This window comes from Hyperolius riggenbachi, chromosome 11 (genome assembly GCF_040937935.1).
Source record: "Hyperolius riggenbachi isolate aHypRig1 chromosome 11, aHypRig1.pri, whole genome shotgun sequence".
NCBI lineage: Eukaryota > Metazoa > Chordata > Amphibia > Anura > Hyperoliidae > Hyperolius > Hyperolius riggenbachi.
The window spans coordinates 128,919,420-128,939,659 of NC_090656.1; the positions used below are offsets into that span (position 1 = coordinate 128,919,420).

At 43.7% G+C, this 20,240-nt stretch overlaps 1 protein-coding gene across 3 annotated transcripts in view; it reads left to right on the forward strand.

The window, feature by feature from the left end:
* LOC137538570 (epidermal growth factor receptor kinase substrate 8-like protein 2) overlaps window positions 1-20,240 on the forward strand; it is a 246,829-nt gene that overhangs the window by 197,209 nt on the left and 29,380 nt on the right. For 2 of the 3 annotated variants that reach the window (XM_068260822.1, XM_068260824.1), the window contains 7 exons: window positions 2,612-2,694; window positions 6,707-6,833; window positions 10,351-10,439; window positions 10,562-10,636; window positions 11,815-11,963; window positions 14,447-14,600; window positions 17,142-17,177. In XM_068260822.1, the coding sequence (XP_068116923.1) occupies window positions 2,612-2,694; window positions 6,707-6,833; window positions 10,351-10,439; window positions 10,562-10,636; window positions 11,815-11,963; window positions 14,447-14,600; window positions 17,142-17,177 (713 nt within the window). The remainder of the gene's footprint in view (window positions 1-2,611; window positions 2,695-6,706; window positions 6,834-10,350; window positions 10,440-10,561; window positions 10,637-11,814; window positions 11,964-14,446; window positions 14,601-17,141; window positions 17,178-20,240) is intronic. The other variant, XM_068260823.1, reaches the window with a different exon arrangement.

Consider the following 20,240-nt stretch of genomic DNA (forward strand, 5'->3'; position numbering starts at 1 on the left):
CGGTGGAGGTGGAGGCCGCGATTTCCTGGGGGGGGGGGGTTCATGGTGGCATCTGGGAGTCCCCTTTAAAAAGGGGTCCCCCAGATGCCCACCCCCCCTCCCAGGCGAAATGAGTATAGAGGTACTTGTACCCCTTACCCATTTCCTTTAAGAGTTAAAAGTAAATAAACACACAAACACATAGAAAAAGTATTTTAATTGAACAAAAAACATAACCACGAAAAAAGTCCTTTAATATTCTTAATTAACCATTAATACTTACCTGTCCCTTTAAAAGCCAGTTCCCACGCAATATCCTCGGAAATATACTAATCAGTTACAATGTAACAAAGTTGTTACAATGTAACAACTTTGTTACTTTGTAACTCCACCGCACAAGACGTCACTCGCCGCTCACCCGCCGGCCGCCGCATACACTAACGCTAAGTCCCCGCCGGCTCCCGCCGTCCACTCCGCCCACACCTGTCACCTATATACATGCTGGCACCCATGGGTGCCAGCATGTATATAGGTGACATGTGGGAGAGGCGGGGAGGGCAGCGAGAGCCGGCGGGACTTAGCGTCCTGCACCCGACAGAGCTCTGAGCTATATAGCTCAGAGCTCTCTAAAGCATCTTTGTATTTGGGCTCCAAGGAGCCCCATTGGTCCTTAGCAGACCAATGGGGTTCCTTCAAATCAGAAGGAACCCCATTGGTCTGCTAAGGACCAATGGGGCTCCTTGGAGCCCAAATACAAAGATGCTTTAGAGAGCTCTGAGCTATATAGCTCAGAGCTCTGTCGGGCGCAGGATGCTAAGTCCCGCCGGCTCTCGCTGCCCTCCCCGCCTCTCCCACATGTCACCTATATACATGCTGGCACCCATGGGTGCCAGCATGTATATAGGTGACAGGTGTGGGCGGAGTGGACGGCGGGAGCCGGCGGGGACTTAGCGTTAGTGTATGCGGCGGCCGGCGGGTGAGTGGCGAGTGACGTCGGGTGCGGTGGAGTTACAAAGTAACAAAGTTGTTACATTGTAACAACTTTGTTACATTGTAACTGATTAGTATATTTCCGAGGATATTGCGTGGGAACTGGCTTTTAAAGGGACAGGTAAGTATTAATGGTTAATTAAGAATATTAAAGGACTTTTTTCGTGGTTATGTTTTTTGTTCAATTAAAATACTTTTTCTATGTGTTTGTGTGTTTATTTACTTTTAACTCTTAAAGGAAATGGGTAAGGGGTACAAGTACCTCTATACCCATTTCTCCTGGGAGGGGGGGGTGGGCATCTGGGGGACCCCTTTTTAAAGGGGACTCCCAGATGCCCCCCCCCCCCCAGGAAATCGCGGCCTCCACCTCCACCGCCCATCGGAGGTGGAGAAGAGCCCCTTGTCCTTGGATTGGACAAGGGCTCGGAGGGGGAGGGGAAAGCTTGGCTGCCCCTCCCCTTCCGAGACCCCCCAATCCATGGACCATGCGGGCTGGTATAGTCAGGGTGCGGAGCCCCACGCGGCCGGTGCTCCGCATTCTGGCTATCCCAGTCTGCATGGGGGACAAGGGGTTAAAGAGGTCTGGGAGGGGGGACCCCACGTCGTTTTTTTTTTATATTTCCCACACTCAGAACGAAGTAAGTAAAACTCTTCCCACTTGGGGGAATCTATGAAAATAATACAATATTGTTACCTGTGCAAAAAAAAACTGACATTTTCCGCATTTAAAAGACATTTTTGCCCTTGAAACTTAAAAATCGATTTTCTCAAAAACTATAAGGTCTTTTTGAAAAAAAAAATTTTCCTCTTATTCCCACTGATCCCCTTAATATACCCTGTGAATTTGGTGTTCCTAAATATTAAGCAGGCTTTGCTATTAACCGTTAAAGTCGGCGGGTTTTTAAATGTATATATTTTTCCTTTGAAACTTTAACATCGATTTTCTCAAAAACTATAAGGTCTTTTTGAAAAAAAAAATTTTCCTCTTATTCCTTTTGATCTCCTTAATATATTCTCCAAATTTGAGGCTCTTACCACTTAAGGGGGCTTTTCTATTAACCCTTAAAGTCGGCGGCTTTTTTATATTATACGGGAGCGTAATATTACGCGATTACGGCAGACTGTGTAATTTCAATGGGAGTTTACTGTCTTACGCGTAATTTATTACGCGTAATAAAGTAACCTACGGTCTACGCGTATTCAATTACGCGTAATACCGTAACCTTACACGTAACGCTTACGGTGCATTTGTAGTGAATTACGATGCGTAATTACGCTAATGCGTAATTTCGGCCCAGCACTGGATCTACCAGTCCAAGGATCAACCACTCCATGGGGTGTATGCAAAAAGTGCATTAAGCAGAATTATGTGGGTAAAGTCTTATGCACGATGAGCAGAGAGTAATGCATTGCATGTTGATGAATTGCATTCTGCTCTACCCATCATGCAGCACAACTTTACTGGGGTAATTCTGCTTGATGCAGTTTATTGCATACACCCCTATCTATGTTTCATTTTGTCTTTTCTTGTATGACACTTTCTGATATAAAACTATTACACATTATAACCATGTACAGCTTTTGCTTTCTACTTTTAATACTTTTATTGCACTAAAACAAATGCTATCAATATTTACCTTAGCAGAATTTGATAGAAGAAATAACATGGCCCATGAACAAGAGGAATCCAGAGAAGCCTTAGCAAGGAAAATTGAAAAAGAAACAGTAAGTGAAGCCATGGTCCACTATTTCCTGCTCCATTTCTCTTACATATAAATCAGTATTGAGAGTTCAAAGGATGGCCACACTTACGTGTGACCTTATGATGGTTCTGAAAGTGAAGAAGAACTAAGACTACTGGGGAGGATATCTCACCAATGGAGGACTTAAAGAGTAACTGTCAGGCAAAAACAAGTAATTTTGATCTATGTTCCCCTGTGTTAAACAGTGTGGAAGGAAGCCAAATATCAATACTGAAGTTAAAAAACTCTCTTACTTTATTGTGGGCTGAATAGCAGCCTTCCTTATCTCCAGGCTGTTTAGGAGGACGCATCAGACTGAAAAAGCCGCAGTCAGCCTGCAAAGCAGTATGGGAAGGTCGTACTTCCTCTCTACTGCCCTCCCTGCACCACCCCTTCATTTCCCTATCCAGCCCTGCTGCAGCCTCATTGGCTGGACCCTCTCTCCTTCCCTCCCCATCCAGACACCCTGAGTGTCAGCTGCAGGCTGCCTGCGGCAACCCCCCCAAATCCTACACTCCCCCCCCCCCCCCCCGCGAGTGACACCCTGCCCGCAATCGGCGACAGCCCCCCCTTCCAAAGCCCCCCCCCCCCGCGAGTGACACCCGCGATCGGCGGCACTACCAAACCCCCCCCCGCCCCGCGAGTGACACCCGCTATCGGCGGCACACAACCCACCCCCTGCGAGTGACACCCGCGATCGGCGGCACTACCCCCCGCAAGTGACACCCGCGATCCGCGGCACCCCCCCCCCCCCGCAAGTGACACCTGCGATCGGCGGCAAGAACCCCCCTCCCGGCGAGTGACACCCGCGATCGGCGGCACAGACCCCCCCCCGCCCGCGAGTGACACCCGCAATCGGCGGGACCCCCCCCAAACGACCGTCATCGCAATCGCTCGCAAAACGACTGACATCGCAATCGCAAGCAAAACGACCGACAGCGCAATCGCTCGCAAAACGACCGACATCGCAAGCAAAACGACTAACATCGCAAGCAAAATGACCGACATCGCAATCGCAAGCAAAACAACCGACATCGCAATCGCAAGCAAAACGACCGACATCGCAATCGGCCACAAAACGATCGACAGGGAAATCGCAAGCAAAACGACCAACATCGCAATCGCAAGCAAAACGACCGATATCGCAATCGCTCGCAAAACGACCGACATCGCAAGCAAAACGACCGACATCGCAATCGCAAGCAAAATGACTGACTTCGCAATCGGCCGCAAAACGACTGACTTTGCAATCACAAAAAAAACGACCAACATTGCAATCGCAAGCAAAACGACTGACATCGCAAGCAAAACGATCGACATCGCAATCGCTCGCAAAACGCCTGACATCGCAATCGCTCGCAAAACGCCTGACATCGCAATCGCAAGCAAAACGACTGACATCGCAATCGCAAGCAAAACGACTGACATCGCAATCGCAAGCAAAACGACTGACATCGCAATCGCAAGCAAAACGACTGACATCGCAATCGCAAGCAAAACGACTGACATCGCAATCGCAAGCAAAACGACCGATATCGCAACTGCCCGCAAATTGAATGACATCGCAATCATCCGCAACCCCCCCGCGACTGACAACGCAATCGCTCGCACAGCTCCCCCCACCCCAACTGACAGCGAGATCGCACGCAACCCAGACATGATCGCTCCCCGCTGAGTGCCTAATACGCGGGTCGATTAGATTATTTCCAACATGCTCGATTCGGATTTCGATCGTTCCTGCCGTCGATTTGGCATAATTAACATGTTGGAAATAATCGAATCTATCCCGATTGACCCGCGGATCGAGCGGGAAAACGCATCTTGTGTACCGAGCATAAGACCAGAGACTGGTAGGAGTGTCTGAGGGCTGGGACTTGGGAGGGCTAATGTATAATTAATCAGGAAGCAGGGTAAGGGAGGATATGACATCACAATTGGCTTCAGACAAGACAGACAAACATGGAACCTGCCATGAGCTGTCAGGAGCATCATTCTCTGCATATACTATATAAAAATTCTGTGAAATCCAAACGTGGACAGTGAAATGCATATGTAATGTAAGTACAGCCAGTATTTAGCTACTGATATATGTGTTTTTTGTCTCTGAGACCCTATACCTAACAGCTTCTCTTTAAGAGAGAATGATGTAACGCTACCTTGCAGGCTCACCATACCTTAGTAAGGATCTGCACCAGACACTTCAACATCCGAGCAAAAATGCATGGAGAATGAGCTTAATATTATTTGGGACTATTCCATGTATGTGCCTTTTGGTAAATACATAACACACTTATAGCTATGTGGGGGCGTTGCAGGAGTGACATCATGCAGTGAGCGATGTGAGTGGGAATTACAGTACTCTTGGCCAAATTGATCTGTTAGGCTGATTGCTGGCCGAGGTGTCAGGGGACTGATGTACATATGCTAAATTCTATGTTGTATGGGCTTCTCTCCTTGCGCTGCCCTGTCACCTGTTTGTGGCTCTGACTGCAGCCAGTCGCACAGAGGACTGGCTCGGTTTGTGGCTCTGTCCACCTGTGCTCTTTGTAATTTCATGCTCCTTTATGGATGTGCACAGCATCCGAGGCTGGGAGTGTTCTGGGTATGCATACTAGACAAGTGCTACTCATACAAGAGCGCTATCGGCTTCTGTGCATGCAGGCAGGAGTGCACAATTACAGGGAGTGAACAGGGCAATGCACTGCTTCTTTGTGGAATGGGGGGGGGGGGGGGGGGAAGAGCAGACAGAACAAACAGAACAACAAAACGAAACAAGTGGTCACTAGTCAGGGTGTTGAACAGAATTGGGAGGGAGGTTGATGACAACGGGCCTTGGGCGCTGGAAAGTACAAACCCAGGCCCACACACAAGGCATTCTTTATGTGTGATCTAACTTGCACATGTCAGTTTCTTTCTCACCAGGACGTTGCGTTTAGGGGACGTTATAGGTCGCATAACATGCCCCTAACGCAACGCCTGGTGGTGGTGGAGGAGGACGCTACCAAGAGCCGCGTTAAAAGCAGCTCTTGGTGCGCCTGTTCTGTCGGATAAGCTGCGGAGACCACGTTAGCGGAGCTCTCCGCATCACGTGGTCCCGTCAGCCAGTGAGCGGCCACTCCAGGAAGTAAACACTGCAAGTGCAGTGAATAATAAGTAGCCATGTGCCTGGCTACGTAGCGGACTCTCCCCGCCTCCTCTCCGCCCATAAAATAAAAAAAATTCACCCATACTAAGCATGTGCAAACAGTCTAACGCAGCTTAAGCCGCTAGAAGCAACAGTATGCTGCACGTCAAAAGAACGTGCAGCGTTACTGTGTAATGCAACGTGGGCACTGTGAACAGCCCATTGATTTTTCATTGCTGTGCGGTGGGGTGCGTTACAGGCTGCTCTAACGTGCGCCTGTAACGTCCCACTGTGAAAGCGGCCTTAATCTCTTCTCTCCCTGCACCACTTGTCACATGACTGCAGAGTGGCAGTAACTGTTGTGCAGCATTAACATGAAGCCCTCCCCCCCCCCCCCCCCCCCCCGATCCCAAATCCCTCTAACCCATAGGTGAGGAGCGCGATGCTATTACAAAAAAGAGATTTATCTTGTAAAAAATATGTTTAACTAAAGTAGATGATTTTGTGAAGAAATAATCGGAAAATACAGCATGTCTAAAATAAATAAAATGTTTCGTGGTTGATTAAATAATAACAGTTGTCATTTTCTGGATGACCCTCATATATGTAAATGATAAATAATATGATGATTCCTCCTCAGCTCTGCAGTATGACATGCTTGACTGACGAGCACAGGAACAGTGGAAAGCATTGCATGATGTTTGCGTATGTGCATTGAGGCATTCATGCAGCCAGATTTTTCATCCACTACTGTCAATGTCTCAATATACAAGCAAATAAGGGCCAGGGCAGGTTATCTGTGTCGGTGTCATGTGACTTTTGCTGGATTTTCTCATAAGAACGCCTTGTTTTCTCTCCATTTCTGTTGCAGCAATGCTTAAACTGCACTTTAGATGACATAGAATTCTTTGTTGCAAAACTCCAAAAAGCAGCTGCTGCAATGAAAGATCTGAATCACAGGAAGAAAGGCAAAAAGAACAAAAAGAAAGCCCCAGCAGGTAATTGTTGGCATGAACTCATTATTGCATGAAGACACAGGTAATGATGAATCAGGTCTCACCTCCGTCCCTGGCATCCTTATCTCTTTTATTTGCTCCGCACTCTCTCAACTTTAGTTGTAGGCGGCTGCCAAAAGGGCATGTTTTTCCAATCTCATTACACAATTGCAAGAGAAATAATTACTGTGCTTCTTTTAAAAGAGAACCTGTAATTTCACAATAAATTGTCCTTACCATATGAAGGTACCAGTAGACTGTGTTAAGGGCTGTAAAATCTCCAATCAACAGAAAGCTTCTCCACAAATTGTCCTTACCCTTCTCTCTTCCCATGGTTTAGCTCAAATCACCTCCCACTTTTCCCAGATATTGGATAGCTACTCTGTTTGCACACAACTCTTTTCCCCTGGCTGCATGGAATGATTTAGCTACAGTGAAGCCTCAGCCTCAGTCATTAAAACATGCATAGGTGGGAGGAAAGACATTTATAACCATATTAGATCATCTGCTCATATTTTCTGCAGTCCAGCTACGCTAGGACAGTTTTGATGTAGAGTTCAATATAAGTCACAACACAGACTGCCTTGCTCCAACCTGCTGATAACAAATGCTGTTGCAAATAAGAAAGGGGTTTTCAGGATATTGGGAAGGAATATACTTTTTTTTATAACGATCCAGTTTTTCTAAACATTTTCTCTACTGCAGCAGCCCACACAGAGTGCTCTCAACAGTGAGTCCTACAGAAAGTATGCATTATGAAATAAAAAGATTATAGGAACACCTTTTTGCAAATTACACAAAGTTTTAATTTAGGCCTCTTTCACATGGGATGCTGAAGGCGGTGAATTCACTGCCTGTCAGCTGCTTTCATGCACCAGCTGGGCGCTTGCTTGCATTTGGCACAGGTGAAGAGGTGGCCACCATATGAAGTCACCTTTGAGCAAGGCTTCAGACGCACTTAGACACCACATAATGTGGTTTCTTGCTGCCAAGTAACCGATCCAAGTGTCAAACGAGTTTTAAAATGCTGCCTGGTTTGGGGTTACAAATGCGCGTACATCAAAAAAGGGCGTTGGGAAAAAAGGGCGCGTGGTGTAAACGATAAGCAGTATTATCGTTTATAAAAATATTGTGTAGAATTTCATTTACAAATAGTGTTTTAACAATTTATAAATCATTAAATAATGTGTATGAAATCGGCAATTCTTAAAACGTTAATCTTCCCTGTTTCTAAACTGAAACTTATAATTACGTTTGTTAAAAAAACAGTAATATTTGTTTAAATATTATAATTATATATACCGGTAGTTATGAATAATCTTGATTTATTGTTTATTATTATAATAAAATGTGAAAATATTGTTTATAACAATTATATTAATATAAGTACATTCATAATAACTGTTGATTAGTATTATTAAAATTGTACTAAAACTATACCTAACTCTACTCTCACACAGAACCCTCCCTGTACCTATCCCTAACCCCTAGACCCCCTGGTGGTGCCTAAACCTAAGACCCCCCTGGTGGTGCCTAAACCTAAGACCCCCCCTGGTGGTGCCTAAACCTAAGACCCCCCCTGGTGGTGCCTAAACCTAAGACCCCCCCTGGTGGTGCCTAAACCTAAGACCCCCCCTGGTGGTGCCTAAACCTAAGACCCCCCTGGTGGTGCCTAAACCTAAGACCCCCCTGGTGGTGCCTAAAAGTAACCACCCCAAAGCCCTCCCTGTACCTATCCCTAACCCCTAGACCCCCTGGTGGTGCCTAAACCTAAGACCCCCCTGGTGGTGCCTAAACCTAAGACCCCCCTGGTGGTGCCTAAACCTAAGACCCCCCTGGTGGTGCCTAAACCTAAGACCCCCTGGTGGTGCCTAAGCCTAAGACCCCCTATGGATAATAATGTTTTACAAACATTAATAAATAAAAAATTTAAATAAAAAAATTTAAATAATTTTTTTGGGTGGATAATAATGTTTTAGAAATGTTTTACAAATATTGATTGTAAAAAATATATTGCAATTTACGTTACGTACTGATCGCTTTATTTTGTGAATAATAATGTTTTACAAACAGTAAGGGTTAAAATGTTAAATAATGTTTTAGTTAAATAGGATAAATATGTTTAGTATTTTTATAAACGTTATTCATAACAGGCTCATTTTCTAAACGTAAATCATCACAAGCATAGTAATAAAACATTAAAAATCTCCGGGCGCCGTTTGGAAAACGTTAATAATCTCCGGCGCCCTTTTTTCCCTGTTCGGCGCCCATTAAACGCATTTTATAATGGGAGTGAATGGGGCGCCCTTTTTGTCCACTTGTCTCATGCTCCCAAATCTCCTGCTTCCTACAAATGCTGCCACTTGGGTGCATTCATTTGCAGTCAGAAGGCACTTGGTAGCTTTAGTGTATGCATCGCACGTGTACTGCTCTGTATGATTTTTCCCCTCCATTGTGGGCCTGTTTTTACAGGATGTGCAACACAACGACCTAGTGTTAAACTAAACTTACTATCGGTTTTGGATAGGTTATTTTTTATAATTGCCTCATTTAAAACCTTTTTTTTCTTGCATTATGGAAAAAGAATTAGATCCTCTGTCAGGTCTTTACTTGTTGGCCCTCTCTATCATTGGGAATTAAAATGGTCTCCAGTCCCCACTGGGGGGACACAGACAGTGGTAACAGCTTCCCATAAGTTATTACCCTTTCCCACTCTACATCCAAAATTTAGATCATTACAAAGGTTCATAGCTGTAAGAAGGGGAGTGGTGTACAGGACCAGCTAAGGCTTGCCGGAGTGCTCAAAGCTCAAAAACAAACAGTGTCCACAGTTCAATATTACAAAAAGGGGCTGGGCACATCCAGTTAAAAAATAGCCAAAAATGTATTATAATATATTAAAAATACACATGATACAGACCACCTACGGAGAAAGAGAGTACAGCACGTTCAAAGGTCAACAGCCGTTTCGCACCAACCCTTGGGGTGCTTCATCAGGGTAGGTGCGAAACGGCTGTTGACCTTTGAACATGCTGTGCCCTCTCTCTCCATTGGTGGTCTGTATCATGTGTATTTTTCATATTTTATAATAATTTTTTTGGCTATTTTTTAACTAGATGTGCCCAGCCCCTTTTTCTAATATTGAACCATTACAAAAGTTCATTGATATTTCCCTTACATATCCTCAGGTTAGATTACATAGCGCTAAGTCCAGCATACTGAAAACAGACTAAATGAGAGCATTCAGTCTATATAAAAATATGATGACATGTCCTGTGAACAATAGTTAGTCATTGATATAGTTGAGACACTACAAATTTTAATGTGCTATCGCTTTTACCTGGACATCTAAAACACATGCACTGCTAACAGTTACTGAAGCTGAACTAGAAAACACTACTGAAGAAAAGATGACCCACATTCATGGCTTTTGTATGGCATATTTCTATAGCAATTACTCTTTTTTTTGTTTTACTTCCATTTCTGGCTAAACCAATAGTCTTTTTATACCCAATCACAGAGGGAGTCCTGACATTACGGTCCCGGCCACCTACAGAGCTGGAGTTCATTGACTGCTATCAGAAGATCAAGCTGGCCATTAACCTCTTGGTAAAAATACAAGTTTAACTAAAAATACAGTTTTCACACAAGTGTATAATTTCTGTACATTTTTTTCCCATTCTGTTTTTGCTGTGAAAAGCTGATTTTTTTTTTTTGATGTTTTACTCAAGGCCAAGTTGAGAAGGCATATCCAGAATCCCAGTGCTGCGGAGCTGATCCATTTCCTGTTTGGGCCAATGGCCATGGTAAGCGATTATGTTCAAGTTAAGTCGCTCTTATTGGTTGTAACAGGCAAAAATTAACATGTAAAAAACAACAACAATATGCAGGACGGGCTTAAAGAGAATCTGGAAAAAAAAAAAACTATAAAAAAAAAAGATATATCGGAAGGGGGAAGCATCTGAATCCCAATGAGGCTTCCCCCATCCTTTTTAGCCAGCGCAATCCAGTGGTGGGACACGACACCTGAAACAGTCCACAACAATAATAATACAGTGGCGCACCTCGAGTAGGTGTACTAGTGGCTTTCCGCTTGGGCTCTGGCAGGAATAGCCGAGCCTGATTGTGTCTACTCTACTGTGCAGATGCAGACAGCTTGTGCCTGTGCAGTTTATACTCGATCGGGCTCGACTATTAGTGTTCTGGAGTCAGAGCAGAAAGATAAATACTGTGTCTGCTTGTCGGTGGACTTTCGAGGTTCTACCCCTGGAACGGGGCTGCAGATAAGGACGAGGGAAGCTTCTTCGGAATTCAGAGGCTTCCCCTACTGAGGAAAGTACTTTTTTCCTTCAGGTTCACTTTAATGACCTTGAAGCACATGATCCCACTATAACCATGGAATCACATTGTGTGAAATCAGGAGCAAGCATATCGGGTAGTAAAGTCTGTCCAATAACACATAAGGCCAATCTGTCCAATAACAGTGAACGTTCTCATTACATAGGTCGATGGTAAGACACCTCATGCAGTAAAAGATTTGGTAAATAATCCTAGAGGAGAAGGGGGCATAATGGCCTTCTTGCCTACCCATGTCCTGATAAATTACAAGTATGAGTTAGCCAACAACTATGTGAACACAATAGATACAATAAGGAGCACATATAAAAAAAAACCTCCCATAAACTAAACAATAGAACACCAAGTGTAAGCTTGCATAACCAATACCTCATGTTGATTCAAATCAGATCAAAACATATTATAGCTGGTTTCACCAGCTAACATGTTCTTTATCAAATTTTCTGTACAACCATATGTGACAGCAGTTTATACTTATAAGAGATAGAATTTCTTTCAATGATATTTATTAGGTCTCGATTCAGTCCTTACAATGTTCTTGGAATTGGAGCCAGGCGTACAGGACTGATGGTCATGGTCTGACATCATATGTGATAATTCACTATAAAACTCTACATTTTTTTTGCAGATAATTAACAGCTCTGGAGGTCCAGACATGGGAAGATCCATCACCTGTCCTCTCTTGTCAAAAGACGCTGTTGACTTCCTAAGAGGTCATCTTACCCCAATTGAAATGCAGTTATGGGAAAGTCTGGGAGAACGATGGACCAAATCAAGGTACATAAAAGAGGAATTCAAATAATATGGTCAGGCCTATGGAGGAGCGGTGGGGGGCTTCCTTGTGCAGCACTGATGAGGAGCACTGAAGAAGGGGGCATAATCTATCCGTTTTGGTGGAGCATCTTAATATGATATATAGTTACTGTTTGCAGCACAAAATGGCATGGCAGTTAGTGGGTTAACTAGGTTGACTAGATTCATTCAGACCTAGTTCACAGTGCTCAACTGTGTTGCAGAATAAGTCTGCATGTCACTTCACTGCCCATACAATTCTATGGGTCTGTTCACACCACTGCGTTGTAACTGATTGCATTACTCTAACTCTCTGCATGCAGGCTTTGTATGAAAATCTACATATGTCCAGTGTCCATTGCAGTTGACACACATTTTAACGCATGCGTTATGCAACTGACCACTGTGAACCATGCCTTACAGATGGAAAAAAAACTGTTCTAAAGCAAAATGCAGATCATAGGGAAGTACTGAAAGGATTGTGATATAATGGTGAAATAATGGTTGTGTCAATGTAATCAGCTAGATTTGTTACAGAAAAAAAAATCAACTGTATGATTGCTATTTCACTAATCTTTTAGTAAACTTCTCTGTGGTCCGATATGATGCAGGTGAGGTGTGAAAATGATTGAGTGCTATATCAGACATTTATTAAGAAATCAAGACCAGATTTGCCAGATCAGTTATGTTCTGCGGTGGTCTAAGGGCCCTTTTCCACTAGCAATCACAATTGCTAAACGCCAGCTACTGCAATTTGTCACTGATTGTTACACGTGATCGCGATTTTGCATATGCAATGCACTTACAATGCAAAATCATGGTAAAATCGCTCTCAAACGCGATCGCGCTTTTGTAAAAATCGCAGTAGTGGAAAATACCTACCACGATTCCTATGTTAAAGTGGCAACCATAGCGATTCAAAAATCACTTGTGTTTTGCGATTCTGCGATTCAGCATCGCAATCGCTGCTAGTGGAAAAGGGCCTCAGACCTCGCAGAGCCTCAGTAAGCCATGCCATAGCATAGATGGGTGGTGCTGCTGCAGGAACACCACCTGTACATGGAACACATCTTTTTCTTTATTTCTTCACCTGAGCTGGTTTCCAAAAACTTTCCAATGAACACACTGTGTCAGTACATCAGTTGCTGCCCAGGTGTGGTGCCATTAGTGTCATGCACAGCAAGAGTTGCTCATTGTAATAAGTAACCAGGTGAGGAAATTAATGTGACAAAGTCCATAGGAGAAAAAGAAAGTCTGGCACTATAGTTTATTACAGCAGACAAAGATGCAAAAACTTGTACAAAACGTTGCTGTGCAAAAAAGCAAATGTGCAATGCAAACTGACATGCATGAGGGAATCATATATTAAATAAATCCAATTGCTGTACCTGGGTGGTGGGAGGTGGCAGCTGTGGGCGCCGCTGGTGCACGACCTTACGACCGTTTCACTAGGCTAAACGCCAAGCTTCTTCTGAGGTGGGGTGTGCACACGGTGGCTAGAAGGGCGGCGAGGTTAAATGCAGACAAAAGGTCGCACTTCCGGATCGCCGCAGGGGGGAATGCCCCTCCCAAATAATTGGCCCAGAATGTCTGACTTTGTGATGAGGGTGGAGGAGTGCACGGCCAGCCAAAGTGGTCATCTGAGCGCGTCATTGATGACGCTGCGATCAGATGATCCCCGGCCGAGCGCCCACCCCCAAAGTCTACGTAGTAGGTTCTGTTGTGAGGTTGCCATAGCAACCCAGGGGAGCTCCGTGCAGTGAAAGAAATACACGCACAGAGCAGTGAGAACCTCTTAAACGTGGAGATATTCTCACACGAATTGGCAGGTTCGCCTAGAGGTAACGTATTAATAACACAGGGGCATTTAAATGGACCAAGAAGGGGGGGAGGGAAGGGGGCGGAGGGGAGGTGTTAGTGTGACCCAAGTGGAAAAGAGGTGAAAGTGAGAAAAGTGTGACTAGAAAAGAGAAAGTGAGGAAAAAAGTAAATAAGGATGGGTACACCAACGAAGATGTGCGGAAGAGAATAGTGGATTGGATCTAAAATGGGACCCATCACCACACAGGAGAGGAAAAAATAAAAGGGGATGTTTTAGGAATTTAGGTAATGTTACCCACAACAGGGGTACATACAGTATGCGAAAGCATTAATAAAGGGTTACATGCTTAAATGATGTTGAGCTATAGTAACCCAGTCTCCTTCCACAATAGAAATGGTGATTGGCTTACACGTTCACCCTGCATTGGAACCAGTGTGGCTGCATCTGGAAACATCTGATAATAAGCTCCTGCAGTCATGGTAACCAATGCCACTGGTTCAGTGTTCTCAGTAAAAGTGCAGCGTATTATGCTGGCGCTATATTAACCAATAAAGTAAAAAATAAAAAAGCAGTATTTTTCATAAGTACTAACACATATGCCATTAACAGCTGACTCCTGTATCCTGCTTTTATTTTCGAATTCCAGGGCAGAGTGGCCAAGAGAACCGGTCATTCCACAGTACATTCCAAAATTCAACAATGGCTGGGTCCCTCCCCTAGACATCTTCCAGGGAGCTCCTTGGGAGCTGGACATGACGCCCCCACCAGAGCTTGTTAAACCCAAGATGATGCATGATGAGGTATGTATCTTAGTGGAGTTTACACCAGTTATGTTTAGGCATTCTTGTCTAACATATTGTGGTTATTAGAGTGGCGTACAACCTCTTCTTCTCTGGAATCCATGTCTTCTCCACTCTGTCCATTAGCTTAGAACTATACAGAGTAATTATTGACACTGATTTCCTGTTTTATTTAGTGGACTCCATTCAAAATGTATTCATGCATATTATTTTGGAGGTATAGCAGCTCTTGGGAGTAATTGCAATATGAAGCAAGAGTAATATCCCTCAATGTGCTCCACCACACCAGATCTGTTACATGTCAATTAAAGATAGCAAAAAGATTTGAAAACAAACAAACAAACATACAATTTGCAGCCAGTATCTTCTTTATTGATACTTCCACAATTCACTATCAGATAAGGAGACAGGGAATGTGGCCAAAGTGTCTTGGCACCTTTCGAGGTGTACATAATGGTGATATGAGAGTTCCTCTCTCTGTGGCTTTGAAAGGGAGTGTGGAGGTGCGAGGAGAGTTGATGTTCACAGAAAGTTATTAAAGAGAGAGGTATTTGGGATTTTCACCAGGACACTCAGTCAGGAGCCACAGGTTTTCAATTACAAATGGGATGTTCATTTGTTTTTTAAATAATTTTTGACTGCCGTCCTGTTTTCTGCTCGCTCTACTTTCTGCCCCTTTTGCATTTACTGCTATTTTCCCACCAAAACAACAAGATGGCAGCCCCAATGATGCACACATTGCTACTTCTATAGCCCTGGACAGCAAGCTGAGATGACACTGTGTAATATGTAGACAGCACAGTGGCATAGTGCTAGAATACCAGATCGGATTCTTCGCCAGGACACTTTGAGCATGAAGTGTGTATGTTTTCCTTGTGTTTGTGTGGGTCTCATCCAGGGTCGGACTGGGACACTAAGGGCCCACCAGGAAAGCTTTAGCCAGGGCCCTCCTCCCCCACCCCTGCCCGATCCCTTCCCCCCCCCCCCCTCCATTTTGGGCTCACATACGCATGTACTCTAGAAATTTTGCACACACACACATATATATATATATATATATATATATATATATATATATATATTACACATAATTTGGTAGGACATTAGATTGGGAATAGATTGTTAGCACTTCTGAGGACAGTCCCCAACAGGGAGATGTCCACATGTGGCGCACGTAGTGCTCCGCAGCAACAATAAATGGGTGTCACCACGCACTGGAACATGGGCATGGTCATGATGGGTCATGGACAGACGTAAAAATACACAAAATAACAAAAAAATACACATAATAAGTAGAGGTGTAATAAATAGCGGTGGGTCCGACCAGATACATTTTAGATAAAATAATCAAGTAGTCAGATGCCTCATGATAATTCATCAAGTAGTCAAAATAAAAATATTAAGTAGTCCATTGCTGTCCAACTTCGTGGGCATGGAGGGCCATTTTTTTTTTCAGACCACATGGTGGAGGGCGACCCCCCCCCCCCCCCAAAGAAAAAAATTCTAGCAGCTTGATACTGTAGCTAAGAAAAAAAGAAAACTTCCCACAATTCCACTGGCACTGTACAGTACAGTTCCTAAAAGTCAGACAAATGCACCCAGTCCAGGTAAAAAAAAAAAATAAATAAATAAAAATATATATATATATATATATATATATGGGGACATACAGGAGCCTATTTTAGAAAAAAAAAGGGGTTTACATATGCAGTATATTTGGGGATGCTACAGCCCCCTTTAACCTCTTGACGACCAGCTAACGCCGATTGGCGTAAACTGGTCGTCTGCGGGTTACCATGGAAACGGCCGCTCGATCGAGCGGCCTTTCCATGTCAGTTCACGGAGGGTGTCTCCGTGAACAGCCGGAGAGCCGCCGATCGCAGCTCTCCGGCAAAATGTAAACAGGCGGGGAAGAAATCCCCGCTGTTTACATCATACGGCGCTGCTGCGCAGCAGCGCCGTAAGGCAGATCGGCGATCCCCGGCCTCTGATTGGCCGGGGATCGCCGGCATATGATAGGCTGAAGCCTATCCTTCAATGCGCAGGACGGAACTCCGTCCTGCGCATTACGGAGAGAGGGAGGGAGGGAGGTAAGGAGCGGGAGGGCAGAAATGGCTGCGGAGGGGGGCTTTGAGAAGCCCCCCCCCCCGCAAAACGCAGATGGCCGGCGGCGATCAGACCCCCCCAGCAGGACATCCCCCTAGTGGGGAAAAAAGGGGGGTAGTCTGATCGCCCTGCTGGACTCCTGATCGGTGCTGCGGGCTGTAGAGCCCACGCAGCACCGATCAGTGTAAAATCCACTGGTCGGCAAGTGGTTAATGAAGGTGCTGTCAATGGCGACTGATATTTTTAGCTGCTCGAAGGCTTGGAGTCCTACAGAAGAAGGAAAGGTTGGTTTAGATTTACTCCAGAAGAGGGCATCCTAACATTTCTAATATAATGAAACCAAAAGTAAAGCCAACTAATCTGAGTAAATGTGTAACATAAAGACAAGGTAATACTATTAATCATTAATATTTGTTTTTAATATTTGTTTTCCAGCCAACAAAGCCAATGGAAATGCTTCCACCCAGAACTGTAAGTGGCCCATTCTGTACTCTGTACTTCTTAGAAAACATCTCCTGTACTAGTACTGTTGGCTGGATATGTCATGCAGATTTAAGCTACGGCTGAACTGACTGTATATGTGATGTGTACCTGTCTGCAGAAATGCTAGAGGTAGAATATGGTGTATTTTGTGTTCCTCTGGATCAAACGGGATATGAGAGGGTGCAGGCTAGAGTTGTACTATATTTGCTGATTGAACTCGATGGATGGAAGTCTTTTTGGGGAAAAAAGGGAAAATAGGGGAGAAAAATCTTTGTTTATAGGTTTTTACCCCTGTGAGAAATAACCTTGGCTGGCACATCAATATCGCCTTGACCTAAAAGAATTTTATGATGCTTAGCCAACCAACCCGTGTGAAAAAAAACACATTTATTTGATTAAAAATATGGAAGACTTTTTTTCTAACCAGGCTAGCTATGTAACTTTCATGTACTGTACTTTTTCACTGCATATGTCTTTAAGCAGTGCAGATACACATTTGACGATCAGAGAGGTAGTTTTGACAATCAGACAGGATTTTTTTGTGATTTTTCAAACATGGATCAACACACACAGTATCTAGTGTACTATCAGTAGAGGCACAAAGTCACAGCTTATATTGTGTATACAAGAGGTTACATGCCAGTAAACTAAAATGGGGCTACAATAAGAATTTTGCGTATATTGCATTATTCATTAGGGTTCCATTTCCCGTGAAGCTGGAGGATACACCTCCAAAAGACCAGAGACTGCTGGATGCAAATATCTGTCTAATGGTGGCCATACACGGTACAATAAAAACGTTAGATTTTCCCGTTTATTCGATCTAAATGATCGAATTGAATGGAAGTTGAAAATATTTTTTTTTTCGATCTAGAAATTCGAACGATTATCCCGTTTTTTCGGGAAAAATGATCGGACATGCTGGAAAAATCTTTATATTTGATCTAACAGAATAATCAAACTAATGGTGGCCATACATGGTACAATTTTTCAATTAGATAATTTAGTTCGATTATTCCGTTAGATCGAATATAAAGATTTTTCCAGCATGTCCGATCATTTTTCCCGAAAAAACGGGATAATCGTTCGAATTTCTTGATCGAAAAAAAAAATATTTTCAACTTTCATTCAATTCGATCATTTAGATCGAATAAACGGGAAAATCTAACGTTTTTATTGTACCGTGTATGGCCACCATAATAGAGATAAAAGTTGAGTTGAGAGATAATATGATCTCAGCTCAGAAATGTACTGCAGTATAATTTTATACCTAAAGGACATCTGAACTGAGAGGAATATAAAGACTGCTATATATATTTTCTTTTAAACAATACCAATTGCCTGGCTGTCCTGCTGCCTCCAATACTTTTACCCATAGACCCTGAACAAGCATATGCAGATCAGATGTTTCTGACTGAAGTGTGACTGGATTATCCCCATGCTTGTTTCAGGTATGTGTTTCAGACACTACCATAGCCAAATAGATCAGGAGGGCTGCCAGGCAACTGGTATTGTTTAAAAGGAAATAAATATGGCTGCCTCCATATCACTCTCAGTTCAGGTATCCATTAAAATTTTAATAGCCAACAGTTCAACATGTGCAAAATAACTAGTGCTTACGCCCATTTTTTTTACGACTGTTAATGCACAGAAACATATTAGACCTGACAGCTCATGCTAATCAATTAACTTTTTTTGTAAACAGCGGAGAAAGGCAGCACTACTTAAAGGGGCACTACAGTGAAAAACTGTAACATTTAAAACATGTGCAAACATATACAAATAAGAAGTACATTTTTTCCAGAGTAAAATGAGCCATAATTACTTTTCTCCTATGTTGCTGTCACTTACAGTAGGTTGTAGAAATCTGACAGAAGTGACAGGTTTTGGGCTAGTCCATCTCTTTATAGGGGATTCTCAGGGATATATTTATTTTCAAAAGCACTTAGTGAATGGCAGTTGCTTTGTCCAACTGCCAAAAAAAACTGTGTAGGGGAGCAGGGAAGCTGACCAGCATCATTGTTAAAATCCTTTTTAGGGAATATCTTTATAAAGAATAAAAGCATTGCTGAGAATCCCCTGTGAAGAGATGGACTAGTCCAAAACCTGTCACTTCTGCAAGATTTCTACTGCCTACTGTAAGTGACAGCATTATAGGAGAAAAGTAATTTATGGCACATTTTACTCTGGAAGAAACATACTTCTTATTTGTATATGTTTGTACATATTTTAAATTTTACAGTTTTTCGCTGTAGTGCCCCTTTAAGACAAACTGCATCCACATGACTTCCTGCATGAGTGTGCAGAGCTTACTAATAGGCAACATGCACACCCTGCATTTAAATCAGATGCACCTAACTACCATTGGAGGATATTGGTTTCCATAATAGGTTGCATTCAAATTATCAAGTACTTGACCTTCCCACCACAATGAGGTTTTCCTCTGTGGGAGGCAGGGCCAGAGCTACCATAGGAAAAAATAGGCAGTTGCCCCAGGGCCCCAGAGCCTGTAGGGGCCCCCGAGGTGTCCCTCCCCATCTTAACTGTTGCTCCCCAGGGACTCTGCAGAGTCTGTTAATTTGGGAGGTGATTGGGGGAGGGTCAGCAGCCAGCTCAGGGGCCCAGGAGGGAGATTTGGCTACAACAAAGGGCCTCTAATGACGCTTTTTGGTTTGGTGGGTGTCTGTTGGGGGGCCCCCAGGCTAATCTTGCCCTAGGGCCCAATTGTTACTTGAACCGGCCCTGGTGGGAGGGGCCCTACCTCTAACTAAATTGAAAACATGCATATGCATAACCTGGGTGCAACTAGAAGTGAAAGGTAAAACATGCAAAAAAAACTAAAAAAAGTAGATCAGCTTGTGCCTATGATTGGGTGCCAACAGATGCGCTGAGCCCCTCCCAGTAGAGACAACGAACGCACCTTGAATCCAAAAACAAAAGCTCTGCATATGCATTAGCTGCAAAACTATTAATTGGGAGCGACTGGCCATAGAATAGTCTATGTGCTGATCTACTTTTTTTTTTTAATCAATGGACTTGTTCACATCTAAT